Source organism: Colossoma macropomum, unplaced genomic scaffold (assembly GCF_904425465.1).
Source record: "Colossoma macropomum unplaced genomic scaffold, Colossoma_macropomum, whole genome shotgun sequence".
NCBI classification, from domain to species: domain Eukaryota; kingdom Metazoa; phylum Chordata; class Actinopteri; order Characiformes; family Serrasalmidae; genus Colossoma; species Colossoma macropomum.
The window spans coordinates 21,829,880-21,854,011 of record NW_023494788.1 but is presented as its reverse complement, the minus strand read 5'-3'; the positions used below and the strand labels follow the sequence as shown (position 1 = coordinate 21,854,011).

Sequence of the window (24,132 nt, the reverse complement as noted above, 5' to 3'; positions counted from 1 at the left end):
TTGACCTCTTTCTGTGGCTTTGACTTAGCAACGGCATGTGAGCACCTGCAGCTTCAATTTGACTGCAAAACTACTAAAAAGAATGAGTGTGTGACAAAGTATGAACTGCAAAAGCACGAGACATAAAGTAGTGATGTTCACACACAGGGGTTCATGCATTACATGCATAACATTCAGTTCATATTTATGCTTTACATAAATACGAACTGAATGTCAAATTCATTTCTAGAGCAACAGTCGATCAACTACGTTTGCAGTTAAGAATGTATGTTCGTATTTAATAACCCTCTGGTGGCTCTCACCCTTGTTAGTCATTCCTAAACATACTATTTATGAAGACCATGTGACATTATTGTAATAACTTCTATATTAAGTAAATGTCCTGCAGTGGTAAATATAAATGTGAGAGGGTATTTAAAACCTTTGTGCAAAGTACAAGACAGCAATAGTCATGCCAGCATGAATTTTAGAAACACTGGCCTTGATGAATTTCTTGGCTTCTAACTGCTGTTTGGACGTATGTCTATGTGTGAGTGGGCTGCATTTGTGTAGATTGCGTAAGTATATTCAACAACAGTCTATTAATTAAGGAAAACAACCCCACATTTATTAAAGGAATTGACAAAAAAGATATATACAACTCTACAAAAGGTCCCTAAGGAGGGAACAAATACAATATATAGGATTACGTAGTCAAACTGAACTTAGACATGGTTCAGATTGTCAGTCTAATAAAAACAACCCATCGTATCTTTCCAAATGTAAGATTTCAGTTGCAATGGGCTTCTTGTAGGTCCACTGCTGGAGAGCACTATTGATCAATTCATTCCACAACTAAAGAACTTTTGTCTCGGTGCTTTGTTAAATGAAATTAACACTAAATTAATTTCAACATAGCCTACATTTGACATGTGAAAAGTTGGCTACTGAAAAATAAAACAATTTCCTTAATAACTGTGGCTGCAAAACACGATGTATGTATGATTATTTGTCGATACACTGCGCTTACTGTAAATGCAGTAGCTATGATCAAAGTCTCTCTATGAACAGAATAAACAAGCCGTTCTTTTCCAGGCAGGCCGGTGCGTCGGGCCACCCTTCGCGGTGACCTCTGCCTTTCTGTGGCTTTGACTTAGCAATGGCATGCGTCTCAAAGCGGCCCTCATTCTGGACAGGGTCAGAGTGTCTGTGCCAGCGCTGAGACAGGCATCACTGCTGTGCCAAGCAGTTGTGTGGCATGCACTCAGCCTGTTCTTCCAGCTCCGGGCAGGGGGTACCACTGTTGGCCGGTTTCAGCAGGATGTAGCGGGTGCGGTGGCGCAGACCTCCACGGGAACACGGCCCCACGCACAGACCCCATGATGACCACAGGGACACCTCACAGTCCAGCGGCGTCTCTGCAAGGACACAGACCAAGAGTGAACACTGAGGACACTCGTGAGGTTATTTATTAAACAAATTCACACCATTTTTATTCACATGTTTGGTTCCCAAAGTTTTGCAGTGGCTTTGAAGGTAGGTTTATGTCAGTTGGCATGAAAGGCTTATAATTACTATCTTATTTATTTATATTTTTTTGTTAAATCAAATATAAATTAACTGCGCAATAGCAGAAAAAAATGTTATTTTTTTAAGGACCCATATCACCATAAAACATTCTCCTTGCTTTTTTAAATAGGAGTTTGATACATTATATAAAGAGCCTATACAATCCATATATATGAAAACTAAGCTGCAAAACGGCCCTTTTTGAGGTAATTTTTTTGTGATGTCATGAAACAACAAATAATTTACATATATCCTCCTCTACAGCCTACAGCATTTTAGCCCCGCCCACTCACGGCAACGTTATGAGGAGTGTTTCAGCCTAGACTGCTTTTTGAATGAGTCACAATAGAAAGCAGCCAGACAGAAAGGAGGTCATTTGCATAGATCAGTATGAAAGACATAGTAACAAAAACAGCCTGTTTAATTTTAAGGGATAAAGAGAGGTTGAAAAACCGTCATGTAAAAATGTATTATGACTGTTTTTGGTACATAAAACCAAACAAATGTAAGATATGGGCCCTTTAAATACTTTATCTTTACCTCTTTTCACTTCAAAAACCAACAAAATATGTAGTTAGGTCAGGGGTGCCCAGACTTTTGCGTACAGCTTTACGTAGGTGTCATGTATCCTTCTGAATGTTGCCCTTCAATAAAGTTCTATGCAAGTCCATTTGAAATTACTTAACAACCCGATGCTGTTTGAGGCCAATGTGTAATGATTTAGGCATACAGTTTGCTAAGTTGCTCAACTAGGGGGTCTTATTACTTGTTAGCTGGGGTAAGAATAAAGTAGCATAAATCTGACTCTTGCATGAACCATAACTTTAAGGATTAGTTCACCAAAAATGCTGATATTACTGCTGGTGAATAAATGCCAGTGGGAAACAAATGAGCCTGGTCTTATTTATCTAATGCTTATTGACCTGGATTATCTTTCATTCATTTTTCACTAGATTTTATTTTCAAATTCAAATGTTACGCAAAGGTTGTTTTGTGAGTCAATCTAAACAAGAGGACATGCACATTCTTGAGCCTGTCTTGTTTGTATACTGTGTTTGACATCCACTTAAACAACAACACCAAAACGAAGCTCAGCTAAAACAAATTCCAAATGTTCACTCTTGATTCTCCACAGGAGTGGACTGGGAAAAAGCCCAGTGCTTTTAAGCCTGAGAACATCAGGGGACCCATGCAGAGAGCGTCACACAAATAAGTGTTTTCTTTAAAGAGAAGCAGTGAACAAAGGCATGCTTATGGCAATGCACATCAGTGATGCTCCTCTGAGAGCTTGAGTTTACAGTTTCACACACTGACAATCAATGCAAACAAAGAAAATAATAGGACTCCATAAGCAGACTTATATTATCAGAGTCCAATTTGGGAATTATTTCAAAATGTAAATAACTTTAAGCCATTTTAACAGACTGAGAAATGTTCTAGTGATATATACACTGGTGGGATATTTCACAATTTCTCAGGTAACCAGATCATTTAGGCCAAAAGTCAAGTCTGTTCAAGAGGAGAACAGATCAGGAACGTTCTTATTGGAATCCTGAAATCCTTACTTTTGGCTCCAGTTATCCAGCTTACTAAGAAATAAGCTTTGTTAAATAGCACCCTGGTTCCTCTCTAATACACTGGATTTTCACCTGAGAATTTCTGGGGCTTGGTGTGATGTGGCAGAATGTGATTGGACACGTGGTTGTGTTGACGGACAGGTAAGCGAGTCTGTCTCTTCAGCCATATGGTGGCCAGTGGCGGCAGCTCCGGCAGCCGTGGGTAATAGAAGGAGTTGGCTGGGTGGTTTGGCTTCTGAGACGTAATCTACATTTTAAAAAGAAAAACAAAAATAATTTTGAAGCTATCTTCACCCAAGTGATGTCATACGACTAGAGCCATCCAGCTCAATATATTAATCTCAAAACAAAACCTGAGAAATGTATATTTTATGTAACATTTAAATTATTAATATATCACTGTTGTCTGAAGAAAACCTTGCATTTCCAAAATTGTAACTTTACAGGAAAAGAAAAAAACCTACTTTATTTCTAATGTAAGTCAATGGAAACAGACTTTTTTCCCAATTCATATGGAGCTGTTTCCTTTGGTCCATTCATCATGAAATTTACACACAATGTAAAGGACAACGGGCATTTTCAAATTATGTCATAACCTGAAAAACAACAAAAATGGAGATATGAGGGTTTCTTCCAACAGCAGCAACATGTAAAAGTTGTATTACATACAATTATATTATTATAAACAACTATACTCCATTCTAACATTCCATAATTGATGCAGTTGATTCTAGTTGATTAGATAAATAAAAAAAAAAAACATAAAATTACACCTCTATGTTAATGCTATCTGAGGCTTGTAAAAAAAATATTCCATACATTTTGTTTGAAGTTCGTAAATTACATTAACATATCGCTGTTGTCGTAAGAAAACCTCGTATCTCCATTGTTGACGTTTTTCAGTTTTTGACATCATTTGAAAATACCTGTTGCTTTTTACATTGTATTTAAATTTTATGATGAATGGACTAAAAGAAATGGCCCAAAATGACTTGGAAAAAAATCTGGTTCCATTGACTTACATTAAAAGTAAAGTAGGTTTTTTCCTTCTCCTGTAAAGTTACCATTTCAGAGATACAAGGTTTTCTTACGACAACAGTGATATATTCTACCTTTTATGTTGCAGTTTTACTGTGACTGTCAGTAAAGAGCCCTGGCATAGAGCAAACTATTAGACTACAGCTCATTTTCACAGTCAGCCATGTATCCAGGAGGACTTCCAGAAAAAATAGCAAAAAAAGTGTGTTCTAATAAAACTGATCCCTCCAACTGTAAATCAAAACATCATTTGGTTGATTCTACTGTCAGCTCCTAATTATGTTCATAGTTAATCTGACAAGATAAGCCTTCTGTCCAGTTCCTGAAGGCCTGACCAATAGAAGAGTTCACTACTGGATCTGCCTAGATACCACGGGGGAAAAAATCCTGATTGGACAATTTTACATTGGACTTTTCACAATCTTAACCCTTTTACTTCCAAGCAAAACGTTCTTATGAAGTAAGAGTATCACCACAAGACTCTCAGTGTTTTTTTGTTTCCAGAAGGCTCTAAAGGCCTAAAAGGCCCTGCAGGTTCCTCACTGAAATCCACACCTTCAGGTAGATGCATTACAGTGCACTGATGCATTTTCACAGCCCTAGCCGTCTCACCATGGTGATGTTCTCGGGGGGTGTCGTGGGAAAGTTGGGCGAAGAGAAAGTAAAGCCGCTGTCTGTCCCAGCGTCAAACGGATGCAGGTCGAAGGTCACTTCCTGTTTCCACTGCCCCCCCTCGCACAGGTTTAGGCTGTCCACACCCACGAACCAATCAGGACTGGGAATCACTTTGACCATCAAGGAGAGCTGCAGGAGAGAGTGCAACATGATCAGATGCACAAACATACATATTACACAGTCTCACTGAACCTAGAACTGTCCGTACCCTCCTCGAGTATCTGCTTCTCATCGCATATCAGAGCCGTTAAAGTAGGCGAGGTTCTCTTTTTGTGTGGTATTGTAACCACAATGGAGGAGCATTTGCTTTTATGTAAGAGTTGCAGTCAGCAATACTAGCTAGCTAGTGTTTTTTATGTATTGCTGCTGTTGGAAGAAAACCTCGTATCTCCATTTTGGCCTTTTTTTTAGTTTTTGACATAATTTGAAAATGCCTGTTGCCCTTTACATTGTATGTAAATTTCACGTCAAATGGACCAAAAGAAATGTCCCAAAATGACTTGGAAAAAAGTCTGGTTCCATTGATGTACATTAAAAGTAAAGTAGGTTTTGTCCTTTTCCTGTAAAGTTACCATTTTGGAGATACGAGGTTTTCTTCCGACAACATATATATTGCGCCATTACTAACTCCTCCTATGTACAGGTATTCGAATACCCAGTTAACCATTCAAGGCATCAGTATTTGAATACTGAAATGACTATTCGAGTATTTGTTACGTTTCAACACTGGAAGATGAAGAACCAGCAATTCAGTGAAACTCCAATTTTGTGTTTGATCATAACCAGAAAATGTTTTTGACAGCTTGTGTTTGTGAGTATGTAAATAATATTACACTCTGCTACTCCGAAATACCAGCAAGTTATATGAACGTGAGCACATTGCCAAGGACACGTAGCTTATAACGTGACTGAGAAGCCAGCTGACTCTGGCGCAGCTTTTTTGTGAAGCGAAAATAATGAAAAGATATTTTTCTGACAAACTGTTGCCACATCTTCCACTAATGAGAAAAGACCACATGTAAGAACAAAACGATGAGTCTCCATCAGCATCCAATGCTGAACAGATTAGCTCTGTTAGCTCATTAGCACTTTTGAAGAGGGTTTCTTCCAACAGCAGCATGTAAAAGTTGTATTACATACAATTATGTTATTATAAACAACTGTACTCCATTCTAACATTCCATAATTGATGCAGTTCATTCTAGTTGATTAATACTAATGCAAAAGATCTCAAATATGATTTTAATGTCCATTTTTTACAGTAGAAATCACGAAGAATTCATCCTTTTAAAAGTAGCAGTATCAGGATACTAGCCTTTGTATTACATGATATCTCCCCACCCCTAATTTTTGAATAATCAAACATGTTTTCGACGTATTTCATCTGTGTTGCAAATTTTTTGTTAACACCAGTGTTGTCACTTAAAAAGTAAGCCTACAGCCCTACGTTCATTTGTACGAAGTCTGTTTCCTTTTTTTTTTTTGCGTTATTTATTCATTCCGCAGCTTAGCTATTATCATTAGCTCCTACCGATACTCAAACAACAAAATTAGTTGAAATGCACATCTCTGCATGGTCACACAGCGAGAAGAGTAACCAAATTCAGCACAGGTACTTGATTATGTTACAGTTCACTCGGCAATATAAATGATGACAAAATGGGTGATCATGGATCTGTAACTGTACCGTATCGCTCTGCACTCTCCGATGGAAAAACGCCTCACCTACACAGACTTTCACTGACCAGCTTCTCCTCTGGCAATATGCTTTGTGTCCTGAATATGCCTCACCGTGCTGGAGTAATTGACTTCATAAGTCACATCTGAAGCATTTCTTTGTAGCCATTTCCAACATTTTCCATTCTTTCCTGCATTTGTTCGGCCGAAACTTTGTGGGGTGTTTTTCCTTTAAATGGTGATGAATGTTTCCTGTTGGGATATGACCTCATGCAGGAAGAGCCCCTAGGTCAGACACACACACACACACACACACACATGGTCCTGAGGGACAGGCCTATTTCAAGATTAAGAGCAAAAGTTGATATGTGGCCAAGGTTCTTGAGTGGACTGTGGTCTTTTTTTGTTCTCCGGCATATAGAGTGCAACCAAATGGACAGTGCTCAGAGTTCAGATACGTTACTGCTTATTACTGGCATCACTTCTGAAAGGCTGAAATCACCACATTGTTGATGCATGAGGTAGCTAAGGTTATTCAGAGGCCATGGTCGAGTCAAAGATCCTAGACTCTTAAAAATAAAGGGTGCCACTAAGGGTTCTTTGGAACAAATGCAATAGTAAAGGTTCCCTAAATAACTTTTTTATGGATAGTTCTTTAAAGACATCAACTTGACAGGTTCCGTAGGGGTCCAAAAGTGGTTCTCCAATGGCATCACTCCAAAGAACCCTTTTTGGCACCTTTAGTTTTTAAGAGTGCACCAGATGTAGTTTGATGATGTTAGCATTAGTATGAAACCGATCTATACAACGTTAGTCTTTAATGACGCACGCACCAGAGCACGGTTTCAACTTTTGGTACTCTGTCATAAAAAACAATGAATGTTGCAAAAAAAAAGAAAAAAAAAAAAATGAATGCAGTTGCTTAAGAGGCCTAGCCAGACTTGCTGTACTCTTCCCTCTCTCATCTCTCCTCTCCTCTCCTCTCCTCCAGCTCCTTCTGTCTTAGCGCTGCGGCTTTTCCAGGAATCTACCCTGCTATATCAATTTCACTGGCGTAGAAAGGCAAGTGTGGCTGCATCTTTCTGCAGTCTAGTGTGGTAAATGGACATCGGTCAGAGCAGTTGAGATGTACACACACGCTCACACACTTGTTTTTATGTCAGGATAGCAGGTCATACAAATGTCTCATATGTATTATTTTATCGCTATCAGATCAAAACCTACCCTGATTTTGTCATTTTTAACAGAATTTGAAAAGGTTAACATTTCATGGTGATCAGACCAATAAAAATGCTCCAAAAGTGCTTTGAAAAAAATGTAGTTATAATAATTTTCATTCAAAGTTAAGACTATATTTAGGCCCCAATGTATTGTAAAATCCCCCCTATGTTTTATATACCATATATCTAAGTACTTACATGTAATAATGATGTCTCATATGTATTATATATCTAAATATCTATATGTAAGCTCCTGTATGTATGAAATATATCATCGCTGTCCAATGAAAAACATGCATCTCCATTTTTTTGCTATTTTTACTTTTCTGCACCATTTGAGCTCAGCAACTGTCCTTCACATTGTGTGAAAATTTTATGATGAATGGACCAATAGAAATGCTCTAAAATTGCTTGGAATAAAATCTCTTTCCATTAACTTACACTGAAAGTAAAGAATGTTTTTGCCCTCTCCTGTCAAGTAACTATTTTTGAGATATAAGTTTGGGCATCGACGATATGTACATATGGATTTGTAATATAAAATCATATATATATATATATATATATATATATATATATATGTATATATATATATATATATATATATATATATATATATGATTCCCATTGGGTAGGCCTGTTAGCTGTTAATATGGCTTTTACAACCTTCAAATGTGCACATTTAATCTAGAACAGCAAAAGATGTTTCTGAGTCATAGCATTAGAATTCCACAAGGGTGCTAGCTTATTGTAGAGGTTGTTTTTATTCCATGTTTTTGACAGTTTTGACATTTATGGCTGGAACTGAAACTCATGGTTTACCACTGATTTATATGTTAGATATGAATTATCTAAATGTGCCTAACCTTATCCTAACCCTTATCTTAACTTTAAAGAAAAAGGATTTTGGCCTTTCATTATTTAAATAATGAAACATTAAAAGTGTGACATCAGACTCACACACTGTTCTTCTTCCGTCTCCCACAAGACCTTAAAATGTCAGTTATTTTAAAAAATTCCTCCCTCCCCGATCACCAAAGCATCCCCTAATTCGCCATTACAATGTGCCGAGAAAACTCACAGTAACTGTGCAATTTTTCTCTCTGTCTGAGCTGCTCCTGGAAATCTCTGCTGTTTCCTCACACGGCTCACAGTTCACTCCAGAACGCTGCACTAGTGCTGCCTGTTTCCCATTAAACGCATAATCGCCCCAAAAAGTGGCTTATAAATATTTACGAGTCACGAATTTGCGGCCTTTGATACACTCATTCGTCTTAAGTGCCTGTGTGATTGTGGCTTACGGGTCTCTCCAAACTAAATCCATCAATTGATATTCCAATCCTCACCCTGTGATTATGTGGTCGCCTCAGTGAAACCCAGTTCGTCCCGAAACGTTCGAAAGTGAGCTTTGCCCCAGTAATGCACTTCCCTTTGGAGACTGGATACCGTACGAGCAGGTAAACTTAGAAAGTGCTAAAAGTTAATTGCAGTGTGTGTAACCTAACAGAGCGCTCTGTTATCCTTGCTAATACCACAATGAGTCGGCTCCATAACGTCCTCTGTGACCTGGCTTTATGAATTCTAGGGTACAGAAATAGAACAGAGTTAAAGTCCTCCGTCTGCTGCTCTCAAAACACTGTTATAGAACCAGTGACCAAGTGACCAAGTGACACCCATTTGCATTTCGATCTCTTTGAAGTATTTCACAGACGTCTGTGTGCCTGTAGTGAAATGATGCTGTGCTATTCCTAACCAACCTTCACCTAAACCTCAGAGAGCAACAGCACATCTTTTTGCTTTTAGTTTTTCAAATAAAAGTTGTGGTTTTTAAATAAAAATCACTTTTCTCATTCCAATATTCTCTCATGTCAGAATATTCCTGTTTTCCATCATCCCGGGAATATTTGGTTCCCACAAAGACCTAAGTGCACACACAGGTTTGTTTTTAATACAATGTCAGGACATGGCCACATACCAATATATATTATATATACCTTGGGCTTGGTCAATTGTGTATATATATATATATATATACTTTTTTATAAATTGAAATAAATAGACATTGTACATTAAAATGTGCACAACTGTGTACATCTACTATTTGTCTGAATGTTTGTAGACACCTGCTTTTTTAGTGTTTCTTCTGAAATCAAGACTAGTCTTTACACTAGATTTTGGAACATTGCCATGAGGATTTGATTGCATCCAGCCACAAGAGCATTAGTGAGGTCAGGTCCTGATGTTGGATGATTAGTTCTGGATCATAAACGTCACTCCAACTCATTCCAGAGGTATTAGATGGAGCTCCATCACTTCAGAGAATGCAGTTCCACTGCTCCACAGCCCAATGCTGGGGGGCTTTATGCCCCTCTAGCCAGTGTTTGTCATTGGGCATGGTGACCTATAGGCTGAAGTGCAGCTACTCTAGACTGTCGTATTCTATTAGCAACGCTTTTCCATGAAAGCTCTGTGTGTGCAATTGAATGCCAGTGTCAGCAATGGGTGAACCTTACAGTAGCTAAATTTGCTAACTAGAAGGGGTGTCTGGATACTTTTGGACACATAGTGTATATGTGTACATATAGTGTATCCAATACTGTACAAAAGTCAGTGACCGCTGTTTCATTTATTTAGGTTTAGGTCCAAACAGCCACTAAGTACAAGTTATTCATTTTCAGCAAAAACAGCAGAAATCATATTTAACAGAAAATTACACAGAAGCCTCAACAATTAAACATACACATCTTCTTAGTATTTAGTGTGTCTACGTTTTACCTTTATTACTGCTTCCATTCTAAGAAGACTCGCTTTCTGCATATAATGTTTTTCCACACTTCCAAAGTTCAGTCTTAGAAGTGGGTTGCATTTTCTCCTTTATACGACCCAAGTATTCCCGGTTACACATTTAGACTCATCAGTCTATAAAACCTTAGTCCACGTTATAGTCCAGGCTCATAGCGCTGAGTTGTTTTCTCACAGTGGAAGGATGGGTGTGGATTTTTTCAGTTCATTTTTTAAGTGTGATTTTCTCCTTTCTCTCAAAGATGAAAGCTTTAGATACTGTTTATCTGATGGTGACAGTTTTGGTGTCTACCAGGTCTTTCAGGTGGTTGTTAGGAGTTGCATTTTCTCTGTATGTTTTGAGCTCCGGTTTTGGAAACTCCTATTTTTTTTCCCATTTATTTTCCTTCGACTTTTCCCTTCCTTATGCAAGTGAATTATCTTACATCTAACCTCTTTAGAAATGTACTGAAAAATGAATAACTTGTGCTTTATGGCCATTTTGACTGGAAATAAATAAATGAAACTGCATGGGTGATACAGCAAGAAGAGACAGAGAAAGACGAAGGCTAAAGCAGAGAGAGAGAATGTTGTGTGGTCAGCATCGTTTGTATGTGTCCCCTTGTTCAAGTGCACTTGTGTGACAGGTGTGAGAGGCCAGATAAACACAGACAAATATCACATTCCTCACACCCTGGAGTGTGCTCACATGCCTCTCCTAACACACACAAGCCCATGCACATGCATACGCGTCGACTGGTCATCATAACCTCACTTGTGCCTCCCTGCCCTGCAGTTCTAAAAACAGCCTCGCCACAGCAGACATCCCACCACGTCGCCATCAGCTAAGAGCAGGCAGCAATGCCAGGCACGCAACTAAGAGAAGTAGAGTGCCATTTTTTCCTGTTTTATAGAGCTCCTTTTTTTCTGCAGGTGCGTGGTAATGAAAATAGGCCTGTATGGGTCATAAAGATATGTAGGTCACCACATTACCACCCGTGCCCGTTTTAGCCACTAACTTCTCTCTTTCAATAAAACACCCAGCAGCAGCCGTGAGTCACTGCAAAGCAAGACTGAGATAAAATAAACCAAAAAAGAGAGGGGTGAAGAAAGATCTGGGCGACAGATTCATCTGAGAGCTGAGGGTGCTGGAGACACAGCCCAGAGCTGTGGGCACAGGACAGGGGAGGGTAGCGGAGGTTGTGGTTTAAGGGTTTCTGCAGCTATGGATGGTTGTGGAAAGCTGATCTGGTTCTTCTTATTGTTATAGGCGACGGGAGCTACAGCCACATTCATCATATATAAATTAATGTCAAATAAGGGTAATATTTTATTTCAAGCCTACCTGTACATGGACTTCATAACACATGCACTGATTAGTACTGAATGACATATTTGTAAAGCAATATATGAAGCTTGTGCCAGTAATTGCATAAAATTTTTAATGAACTAAATTACACTGTAATTTGGCATAAGGGGTCTTAAACTATGATGGATATTTGTTTCTTTTACAAATTTCCTATATGTATGAATGTACATACATGTCCCATACATGTTCTGTACTTGAGTAAGGGAGAAATACTTGAGTACAAATGTACAAAATTAAAAGTGCAAATAACAGATTTAGGTGTTCATGTCTGAAGCTGATAAGCAGAAATAAACAGAAGTGAAAAGTGGCAGGTTCTATTATTTGAAAATATTGCTTAATAACAGTGTTATTAACTTTACTTACTAGACACATGTCAATACATTATAAAACTTCTTATGTCATCTTGTCATTAGTGGCATAGGCTATTTATAAATATTTCAGTATTGCTTTGTAAATATGTTATTCGTTGCTTATTCACATGTTATTAAGTCTCTATATAAGTGTTTTTAGTTTTGGCCTATTCTTAGCATTAGTGCCAAGATTGGTGCTAGCCTTTGTTAGCCTGCCCTTGATTGACAATGTTTGATGACTTATATACCTGCTAGAGGAGGATGGTAACTAGCTACTTTCCCTCAATTTCATGTTCTTGAGTATAAATTTGATGCTGCTTTCAAGCATATATTCAATTTTTACTCCTTTTTTTGGGTGGAAGGAATTGAGGAATCTTCTCTTCCCTCATTGTTTGCAATTAATTTATTAATTCCTTTATTTGGTTTCATTGTCTTCTGTTGGTTCAGCACCTGGACTGATTTGCTGTTGGTTACACCTCTCACTTTAGCTGCTCCCAAACTGAGAAGAATATAGCCTAATAAACTTCAGTTTCTGTGCTAATAGATGCTGAATGTGCTTACAAGGAATGAGATTAATCTTAAGACTAGGTTTTGGGTCGAGGTTCATCACTTCCTTGCCTCCTTATAATGGGTATTAATGGCCGAGTTAGCAAATAGAGGCCAGGGTAATCAGATTCGGGTCCTGGTGGTCCACAACACTGCAGAGTTTAATGTTTTTACACTGATTTAACATCTTAAACTCCCAGGCTGATGAGATGCTATGACTTATTATCCAGTAATTACAGAAACTATGGAAAACTAACTGAGATTTAATTAAGTTCTATAAGTAAGGAACGCCTATTGTTATTGTGACAATCAGCTGGTAGTGTGTGAGTGCCTCATGTCCCGTCTGGTCTCAGTCTGGACGTACCAGTGGGCTCCTGGGGTGCAGGACCAGCTCGGTGGAGCTGTGGCCGATGCCAGAGGGAATCCCGGCCGTGCGGTACATGGAGCCCACTGCCTTCATCTTTCTTGCCTCCTTCGCTCCTTTCACCAGCTCCATTGTTACACCCAACTCAGCAAAATGCTGCACGCCAGGACTCGCCAGCGCTCCCTCCTGCCACAGCCGGTACTGATCATTATGGGTGACGGCTGTAGTGAAACAGATGGGAGAGAGGAGGAAGAAAAGATAGTAAGGTATGATTTGGTGGTAGAGATTTTGGCCCAATCCCATTTCACCCCTCGCCCCTACCACTTAGCCCTTAGCCATCTGTTTTGCACTTTCATGTCTAGGGGTAGGGTGTCCCGATTTTGTTGAGATAGAGGGGTAGGGCGAAGTGTTAGGGCTACATGACCCTCCAAACAGAGGTTTTTCAGAGGCACTCTGTGTGAGTGTTATGAGAAAAAAAGAAAAACTGGCAAGATGGAGCACAAGAGACCAAAGAAACCCACAAATGTGAGAATTTTCTCTGGTAAAAAATTACAATAATCATTGTATTATCTTAGGTTAATGTTATATCAATGTATTATGGTTGTTTTCTTCATAATAAGCATAAAAAATCACTAATAGTATGCTAATGTCTTGGTAGCCAGCTAGCTAACTTTCCTGTTCCACCTTAAATAGTGACGCCTGAAGCACCAGAATGTAACTGCTGCACCATTTAAGGTGGAATGGGAAAATTCAAACAAGAAGCTGGCGAATAACTGACTTCAGCTTCGTATCACCAAAGAATTAGGGGTGGGCCATAATAAATAATTGTCTTATACCCCCTCTTTGAAGGCATATGATGCCCTAAATGTAACTAAAGCCCAGTAGTGAGGTTGCTGAACTTTTCCCTTCTCTGCTATCACTGAGGACCTGCAGAGCACCACTAGTAGCCTGTTAATGAAGCAATGTTTTTCTTTATTTGAGGGTTGTCACATTTCGTAGGGGAAGATTTCAACCACTACCCCTTGTAACTCTGTTCCAAAGGGTTAGGGTGACACTCGAAAACAAGGGGTAGGGGTAAAAAAAAGGAATGGGGTTGGGCCTTTATAACCCATCTGATCATAAGTCTAGTAAGTCAGTGATCAAATGTACGAAACAAATTGCTTTTCGTGGCAATTAATCCCAGAAACATTTTCAATTATATATTCTATTTATGGTGCATTTCCTAACATTGCAACTGTGCAAAACATCCCCTGCAGTAGCTTCCAGCCCCCTTAAGCATTCACACTCTCAATTATAGCTGAAACCTGCCAATGCCACACTTCTGCCTCACTTTCAACACACTCTGAACTTCAGTGAAATTCCATTCAAAGAAATGCAGGAGTGCTAACGCTCATAAAAGCATTTAACAGCATACATGAGGGAAAACAGAGGGCCGCTGTAAAAAATCTCCCTTATAACCAGTAAGGAAGGTGGCCCATCCTCCACCCTAAGTTCAGAGGTGATCTGGGTTGTGGAAAAACAAAAGGGTGAGACCTGAACATAAACACAATTTTGTGCAGCTCGTTATATCAGATGCAGATTCTTGCCATATCTCACTGTCTAAACTCTCACCTCCATCTGTGTTCAGCATCAGCACTATTCAGAACACAAACCATGAACCATGAACCAACATGAACCATTTTCCAGAAGCCTGTACAATTAGTTTTCTTGTAAATCAGCAAACATTTGCAGGTTTGAGGTCTCCAGGAATCAGGAGGATGAAGGCACAATATATCCTATTTAGCAAACCATGAAATTTCACTGGCCAAACCAGACCTTTCGAGTATGAGAACATCACGAGCAGATTCGCTCATTGGTTTTTGAGGGAGCAAAGACAAGAGGCTTAGAGGAGGCTCTCAAAGTCATTAAGCATATCCTTAATGTCCAACTTTGTCTTATGTCGTCAGAAACCATCATGGTCTGGCAGATATTTAAAGTGAGGTGACGAGGGGAAGAGACACAATGATGCAAATGTTGTTGGGTACACAGGCATGTCTCAACCGTCCGCACACAGTGTCTGACTGGTCTGGCATGAACATCATTAGTCAGCGCCAAGAGTCCAAAACTCAGGCAAGTCTACCACAAAACCACAGTAATCTTTCCCTTCCTTCTCTGCTAACCATCTTGCTCTTTGTCTCTTGAAAGCTTCAGGAGATGGGATCTCCTCATTACAGTTAATAACTGAATGATAATCAACTGTAATTGTAAAGCAAGTGATTACAAAATGACGCAGGAGAGCAATAAAATAAAACAAAAACCTATATTCTGGTTTTAATCCGGCAATCACACTAGGATCTTGGCTTGGCTTGAGCCGTCCATCTTTGTGTCTTCACTTGGACGGCATTGCCTTGAGGTATAACTGCAAGGATTTTTATGTGCACCAAAGACTAGCTGCCATTAAAGTGAATGGCCATTGCAGACCACTTGGGCTTAAGTATATGTAATATGTTTATGTAAAAGTGCATAGAAGAATAATTCCCCTCTCCTCCTTAGATACTGGGAACCTGTAGGGTAACCTGTATCATCTGGTAACAGTTACCCTCCTCCCTCTCTCTCTATTTCTCCTCCTCTCCCTCTGCTTTCCTCATTAGGCTGTCTCACTCCCATTACAGGAGGTGCCGGGGGGAGGTGTGTGTGTGGGGGGGGTTATAGTAGTGGACGGCACTGTGGTGGGTTAACAGGCCAGCTGCGAGTCTTCAGCCTCCTGACACATCACAAGGTGAGGAAATGCTCTGGCCAGACTGCCCCCCACTCCACCTCCCACTGGGAACAGCACTGCGGTCGCAGAGTGGTCACCAGTGGTCAACCTCGGCTCCCCGGATGCAGCCCAGGCAGACGGGGCTTTCACTGTCACACCTCACACTCAGCCCAAAAGTCCAGCAGAGGACCAAGGATGCCCTGGTGTCTGGTAGTGTGTCAATATAGTTGCTAATAAGACACTATATAAGTTGACCAAGTCAGTCTTAGGTGTCGCCGATGACTATGAAGAACATTTTTATTCAATACTTTGTTTACTTAACTATAACATCACTCTTTATTGTTTTACACAGAAAAGAAAATTCTCTTTTAAAAAGGTATATATTAAAGAGATATCTTTAATATATACCTATTTTCTCCTGGACAACAATGAGGTCAGATGGAAAGCCAAAAGTTGCTCAGATTTGCCAGGATACTGCAACTGAATTCAGGAACTCAACCATTTCTCATCCAACACTTAGAGCCTTCTTAGTTTTGATGCTGTGAGTAACTATTATAATGCTTATTGAGGCCAGAGGTATCTCCCTTGAAAATGTATCTCCCAGAAATGTCTCCCTTTTGTCTGAGGCTATTTCTCCTAAGGAATTTTAGGAGGATCAGAATTAAATTCCAATTATATGCTTTGTTCATTTTGTAAGTGAAAATAAGTTAACACGTCTTTTACAGGGCATTTTTTTCTGCAAATGCTTGTGCACAATGCCTATTTATTTGCTGAGTTTAACATCTATAAACATGTTAAATTCAGCAAATAAAGAGTATTTGTGCATTAAAATGTGCAGAAGTGTGTTCTCTGTAGAGGATGTGTTAACTTCTTTTCTGCATACAACTTTAAAAGGGAATTACACTGATTTTCCACAATTTCTGCATGATTCTGTGGTCATTCAGAGTGGTTTGATGTGAAATGGTTCACGAAGAGAAACGTACTAATTAAGATTTTCTTTACAGTGGAGATGAAACAGCAATGTCTACTGCACAAATATAGACATTTTATTTAGTATCCAAAACAACTGGTAAACCGCCATCTGACACGCGTCGTCTGAGTTTTTATGTTTAATGTTGATAATGGTGAAATAGTGGTAAATCTGAAAATATTTTTTATTTACATGTTTTCTCTTGAGGACTATTTTACCTTACAACAGCCTGTATGTCCTACTCCACCATAATAGTAAAAAGTACATCTCAAAACTATCGTAAAATAATATCTCAGGCATCAGGCTGTGTATCCATATCCATTTCATTTAATAACATTCAGTGAGGGATCTTTTAGAGACATCAAAAAGATGTCTGGTTCCTACTGCAACCACTGTGAACCTATCTGACACAGTTAGTTTTATCTAGAAAAGAGCATTTCACATTTCCCTTTGTTTCCTGAACAAGTCAACAAAATAGCAACATTTCAGTAATAATCAATTTTCTTCTGGGTAAAATGTGGTCATTCTGACAGACTGCAATACAACATAGGAAGTGTTGGGGGCGATATGGCTTGTTTTGTTGCATTATGAAATAAGAAACTGCAAGTCACATGATCAGAATAAGGGAGATAAACCAAAGACAGTATAATATTTGGATTAGTTGGCTCTACTTGTGCTTTGGACACATCTTACCGACAAGCTTGGACCACTGCGCAGGGGGCCGGAATAAAGGGTACTGCTTCGGGAACGTCATAGGGCTCCAGTGGCCAGTAAATACTAGAATGTAAGAGGCGGGTCCTCGTGCCGTGCACGCCGTCCCATTGGCCACTTTCACTGGGGAGGCACAGGAGAGGGTAAGCTTCAGTAGCACGACAAGCAGGTGCTGCAGCCAACCAGGGGGGAAGACCTCAGATGACATCATCTGCAGTAGATATAAAGTGAGAAAAAAGTCGTTGCACTTCTGTTTTGCCACAACGCTGCAGTGTTCTGCCCTGCTTAAACACATTTGACTGAGCCAGGAAAAGACTTGACAATTAGCTGCTGAGTTGAACCATGTGTGCTAGAGCGGTGAAAAGTGGCCTGGTGCGATAACCCTCTGTTTTAGTTCTCTTTTTAGCAGTCGGTGCTCATATAGTACAGATTTGGTGTGTGATTTTAGTTCTTTTTGGCCAAATATGTAGGTAAGTTTGTTAAGTTGTTGCTTTGTAATGCCAGATGGTTGCAAAGGTCTTGCAAGGCCATTGCTATAGTATCCCAAATGACTGCTAAGGTGTTGCAAGGCCGTTGCTATGGTATGCCAGATGGCTGCTAAGATGTTGCTAAGCAGTTGCTATGGTATCCCAGTGGTGGCTAAGGTGTTGCTAGGCTGTTATGGATCCCATGATGTTGCTCAGGTGTTGCAAGGCCATTGCCACATCACACCAGGTGGTTGTAAATGATGAATTATGAATAAATTATGACCCACGCATTTAAAATTAACTATCTCTATATATATTACCTGTCTGTGCTTGTACGTGAGTGCAGAAAGTGCTGTAAATATACATGTAATTTACAAAGTACATATAATGTAACATACAATATGAAAGTATTAAAAGTATTGAAAATTTCTGTTTTATATAATTTATTATATTTTGTATTCATAATTTTAATCAGCATAACTGGCATCAAATGATGTTTACTGTGATTGACTACTTCTTTTTTAATAAACTACTGAGAAGAACTATCGGGTTTTACCTTTGTACAGAGTATTGTAGAAGTAAAGTAATAAGTAAAGAGATTAACATGAACTCGTTATATTTAAAGAAAAGTAATTAGTAAATTAAAAAGCAATGGATTACATTTTTTGAAGAACTATCCCAAAACTGTCTATAAGTATGCCTTTTAAAAGTGTGAGTGATTTTGAATAAACATTGTGGGCACTGTAGTTGCAGATGAACGGAACGAAATGCACCTCCTAATTATCTTCAATCTAATTCTGAGCAGTAATTCTGGATGATATAATAAGCATTTGCTCAGGAAGGTGTTACATAACTTCACACCAAGCGTGTGGTTTTCAGACAAGCCTCTCAAATCCTTTGTGATTAAAAGCTGAAGTCAGAGTCTGTGGGAAGGCGCTTATTTCTGCCACTTGTTAAGTACCCAAGAATATTTAAAGATTGACTGGCTTCATCTGTGTCTCTTCTTGTCATCATCTCGAGCCTTAAAAGAGCACAAACAACTGAGGTACTCTGAGTATTCTATTATGTCAGCCTTCACCACCAACCCATTTTAAGTATTACTTTCTGGACTGCCTTTGACACTCAACTATTGATGCCAAGTCACAGTGTGACCACAATGTGCTCGATTGCTCTTAACTAGGGGTCAAATGACCGCCAATTCAAACCATTTCATAATACCTAAGCTCTTTTATATAGAGAAAGACATGGTTCATGGGCCAGCGCTTAAAATAAAGCTTTTGTCAGGACTGCAGAGGGCCAGATGATGATGGAGCGTGATGATTGAGTGGGACAATAGTGCAACAGGTCCTTCTCTCTGCACTCTCTCCTGCCACCGTACAGCTCCACCCAGAGCCTCAGATCAGCATAAATCAAACCCCATGACAACCTGACAAGCCTTCTGTCATCTCACTTGCACATATACACACACAAGCACGTACAAACACACTCTCACGCGTATGCCCACACTCTGATTTACTGCCTGGCAGAATTAAAATAGCACTACAACAGCAAAGCCAGAGCGGCTGAGCTATTTACATCCCATGTCTGAGCATCCGAGTGTGGGTTTGTGCATATGAAGCGAAAATGCAGTGGTCAGCAGCGGGTGGCACGGGTCAGTCCGGAGGGTTTGGTGCAGATCCTGTCCTGTCTGTCAAAGCTACTGAGGAAAATGTCCCAAAGGACACCAGTTCACCAGCTCAGACCCAGACTACTAACCTGTCCAGTGGGACTTTTCCTCTAACTAACTAACCAGCTGTAATGAGATCGGTCCTCCAGATCAGAGACTGGGCTCCATTTGTGTCCTGTGCACTGGTATTTTTATGATCAGCTTGTAAACCTTAGTTAGTATAAGAATAAGTTTAACCTCATAAACTCTAAGGATTCCCATCCTCACTCTCATAACTACATACAGTACATTAGTGTTCTAGTTGACCCTATTTGGATAATAAGCCTGATTAAATGCCATGGCACAGTAACTCACCATACCCCAACAAACACCAATATTCTAATGTTGGGAGTCGACTTTATTAATGATATTATATTATATTATATTATATTATATAAAGAATGGAAGAAAAACCATCTACAACAGTGTGAATTGAGGAGGAGTATGTTCCGTAATAGTGTGAAGGATGGGCAGGAGAATGTTCCAGAAGAGTGTGGACGATGGAGAGACCATTCAAGAACAGTGTAACGAGGAGGAGAACAGTCTAGAACACCATTCCCAATCAGACCGAACATTACAGAGTTGGAACGGTGTCGATATCTTGAAAACCGCAGGAAGAGTTAGCAAAGATCAGGCAAAATTTTTTAGAAAAAATAAGAAAAAGAATAAATAACAATAGTGTTGCACATTGCAACTAACTAGAATAGTGCATTTACTACAGAAAATGCAGAGCTGCTGCTAAGCGCAGTTGCTAAGCGGTTGCTATGGTATAAGGGTTGGTTTCTAAGGTCTTGCTAGAAGGTTGCCATGGTGTACAAGGTGTTTACTGAGTGATTTTTAGGTAGCCAAGTGGTTGCTAGGTATTGTTAAAAATGAATAGGAGTCTATGGGAGGAACAAGGGATGAGAAAATGAAACATGGAGGAGTGAGGGGTCAGCTGTGGATTAGAGCTTGGGGATCTGCTGCAATTGAGTACATGCAGTTTGGTGACTCTCGGAGAAAGAAAAGAACAGGGCTTGGGTGTGGGTCAAAATTAATGGTAGTCTATGGGAGGAACGAGGGAGGAAAAAATGTCACATAGAGGAGTGTGGGTCAGTATGGCTGTGGATTAAAACTAAGACCTGCCCTGACTGAGTACATGCAGTTTGGTGGCTGTCTGGCAATGGAAATAATAGGGCTTGTGTAGGAGCAATAATGAATGGGAGTCTATGGGAGGAAAGAGGGAAGAAAAAAACGACACATAGAGGAGTGCATGTCAGCATGGCTATGGATTAGCGCTTGGGGACCTCCCTTGAGTAAGTACATGTTGTCTGGTGGCTGCTGGGCAAAGAAATATTAGAGGTTGTTGGGGGGCAAAAATGAATGGGACTCAAATGAATGGAAGAAACAAGAACGAGTTAGTGGACAAAAATCTGGCAGAAAAAAAAGAAGAAGAAGAAAAAAGAATAATATAAAGCAGATAACAACAGTGTTCAATCACTAAGAAGGTAAATCAAGAGGGGGGGCATTCTAAAACAGTGTGAATCGAGAGAAGTGCATTCTAGAACAGTGTGAATCAGGGAGGGAACATTCAAGAACAGTGTGAATCAAGGGGAGGAGAACCATGTAGAACAGTGTGCACCCAACAATCACACAGAGGTTTGCATACCAACCCACTGTTTGGCTTTGTTTGTTGCTTGTTGGAGAACACTAGATCACTGTTCTTTGAGTTTTAGATTAATATCTGAATAATTACAGTTCAAAAGGCTAAAGCAAGCAAGTGCAGCTGGCAGTTTCTGCTAATATTTATAGCTGATGGGGACTGTAATATTACTCGAGCATGATTTAGGAAACAGCCCCACGCAGGACAGAGCAGGGGATCATCCTGGTCACCAGAACAGACATAAGAAATTAGTTTGGGACAATACTGACTATGACTAAGATGACCTAATGTCTAACTGTTTCCTGGGCAAAGTCTGGCTTTGCTCATTTTTAAACATGTTTTAATCACAGGTATAACTGCTTGGGGGAAAAAGGTTCTACAGATCCACGGCGAGCATCTACATTAAGGTTATTTGGACCATAGATCTGAAGAACCTGCCGAAACGTCTCTTGGAAAATGTGAGGCACTGTGTAATTATCTGTACTGCACTGTCATAAGACATCTTAGAGAACCAAACAAAGATGTTTACAAGGGGCACAGAGAGAATGTTAACATGTCACGCTCTTGTTGAGGTCAGCCTTTCCACGGTGATCTGCAGAAGACAATGCAAGCCCAGAAAACTCAATTACTGTGTTGCATCTTTCTATTATGCAAACTCCTTGCTATTGCACACACTCCAAAGATATTCCACAAATGCATCAGGTAGAGAACTCTTTCTAATCAAATGCAGGCAGAGGCCTGGTTTGATATATTTGGAAACATGCCAAATACTTTTTTTTCATGGACATATGTTAATTAGAGGTGCAATAGCGGAGTTTCCCATTTAACCTGATGAAATACTAAGAACACTGGATGTTACATAACAGTAGCAGGTATGGAATGTTAATTGATGAGGTTCATGAACTGGAAAAATCCCTTCTTTTCCCCAGTTTCTCAGGTGACCCCTATTATTTCTATGATACTGCATTGAATCTGTAGTATGCCACTTGCAAGCAAAGAACAAAATTTTAATTAAATTTTATTTTTAAAAACTTATTTTATTTTGTAAAGAGTTAAAAGCACAAGTGGCAGTGATTTAGGACTCAGCCAATACTGTCGGTTCCCAGCCTCAGGCTTCAGTCCCACTGACCTAAAGCAAACCAACCTTTATTTGCCCTCTTCAGCGGAGCCAGCCGCAAAACACACACACACCCTCAAACATCTTCAGCTTTCAGACGGCAACTCTCCGCCCCAAGCATGAACCAGACACAATAAAAAACCAGGAGAGGCGGAAAAGCGCCAAAGAAAAGTGCTCGCGGCTTCTTACCACTTAAAGAAAAAAGGCACGGCGTAGACAGAGAGTGTAATTACGGAGCCACATGCAGCGTCAAGCAATATGCATCGCAGAAAGAGGTCAGGAGAGAAGCTGCCGCTTCAAGCTCGTGCAAAACACAGAAACCACAGCGAGAAATGAATGAAAGAAAAGAAGAGAGAGCAGAAGGGAAAAAAGTGAGTAACTGGTCAAGGGGAGAGCAGCATATGTTAAATCATTCAGGAAGAGGGCACTGTTCTTCAAAGAGACATCAGGTTGAGAAAGAGACAGAGAGAGAGAGAGAGAGAGAGAGAGAGAGGGAGAGAGAGAGAAGGAAAGAAGAGAAGCACAGAAGCAAGTCGAGATTTCACCTTTGCCACAGTGGACAGCACGGGTGCTAGAGCCACACACCAGAAATATGCATCCCATGGAGAGAGAGAGAGAGAAAGAGAGAGAGAGAGAGAGAGAGAGAGAGAGAGAGAGAGAGAGAGAGAGATTGAGAAATATGGAGAGAGAGAAAGAAAGACAGAGACAAGGAGAGCCTGAGTGAGACAGAGTGACATGGAAAGAGAGAGAGGAAGAGAGAGAAAGAGACGGAGTGACGATGGAAAGAGAGATAAAAGGGGAGGGGGAGACAGAGACAGACAGTAACATGCAGATACATGAAGAGAAAAAGAGACGAAGAGAAAGACATGGGGAAAGAGAAAAGAGAGAGGGACACAGAAATGAGGAGAAAGAGAAAGTGAGAAACAGAAGCAGAAAGATGCTGAAACAGCAGTGTGAGAGAAAGAGAGACATAGGTAGAGAGACACAGAGAGAGAGAGAGAGAGAGAGAGAGAGAGAGATGCATTTCAGCACTGTAGCTCATACCTGGTCAGTAGGAAGATACAGCAGGACAGTCTGAGATGTTCAGCACAAAGCTCTTTTCTACCCTGTCTTTTTCTTTCTCTCTCTCTCCCCTCCTCTCTTTCTCTTTCCCTCCCCTTCTATACCCCCCCCCCAACTTCTCTCCTTGTATGGGTGCACAGAGTGCACACACCCTCCCGTACCAGTATCTCTCTCTCTCTCGCTCTCACTCTCACACACCAACCATACAAAACTCTCTCCTTCACCATTAAATTTAAACTCTGTCACCTCAGCAGGCAAATCCACATTTAATTACACAAAGTTGCTTTAGTGGTGAATTCCTCACTGTGAGTGCCCTCAGTTAAAGATGAAAGGCTGCATGTGCACATTAACACACTAGTCAGCATCCAGCTATACACCAAACATCATGCATATGTGTTACCACAACCAGAGACACATAGTCTTGACAATGACTGGTCTACCTACTTGTAAATCTACTTGTAACTCTTTCAGACCATTTGAAACCTGGTCCAAACTTGCTTGGAATAAAATAGTTACATTAACTTACCATTTCAGAGATACACTGCAGAAAATGAATAAGAGATCTGTTTTACCCAC

General features: G+C 40.0%; 1 protein-coding gene across 1 annotated transcript; it reads right to left on the bottom strand.

Moving 5' to 3' along the window:
* Nucleotides 1–585: 585 nt before the first annotated feature.
* On the bottom strand, nucleotides 586–23,639 carry spon2a (spondin 2a, extracellular matrix protein). Its single transcript, XM_036567865.1, has 6 exons — nucleotides 23,539–23,639; nucleotides 17,546–17,774; nucleotides 13,146–13,366; nucleotides 4,776–4,967; nucleotides 3,198–3,372; nucleotides 586–1,397 (listed from the first exon to the last, which is right to left on the bottom strand). Exons 2-6 carry the CDS (start codon nucleotides 17,772–17,774, stop codon nucleotides 1,210–1,212), a joined length of 1,005 nt encoding a protein of 334 aa, XP_036423758.1. The 5' UTR covers nucleotides 23,539–23,639; the 3' UTR covers nucleotides 586–1,209.
* Nucleotides 23,640–24,132: the final 493 nt, after the last annotated feature.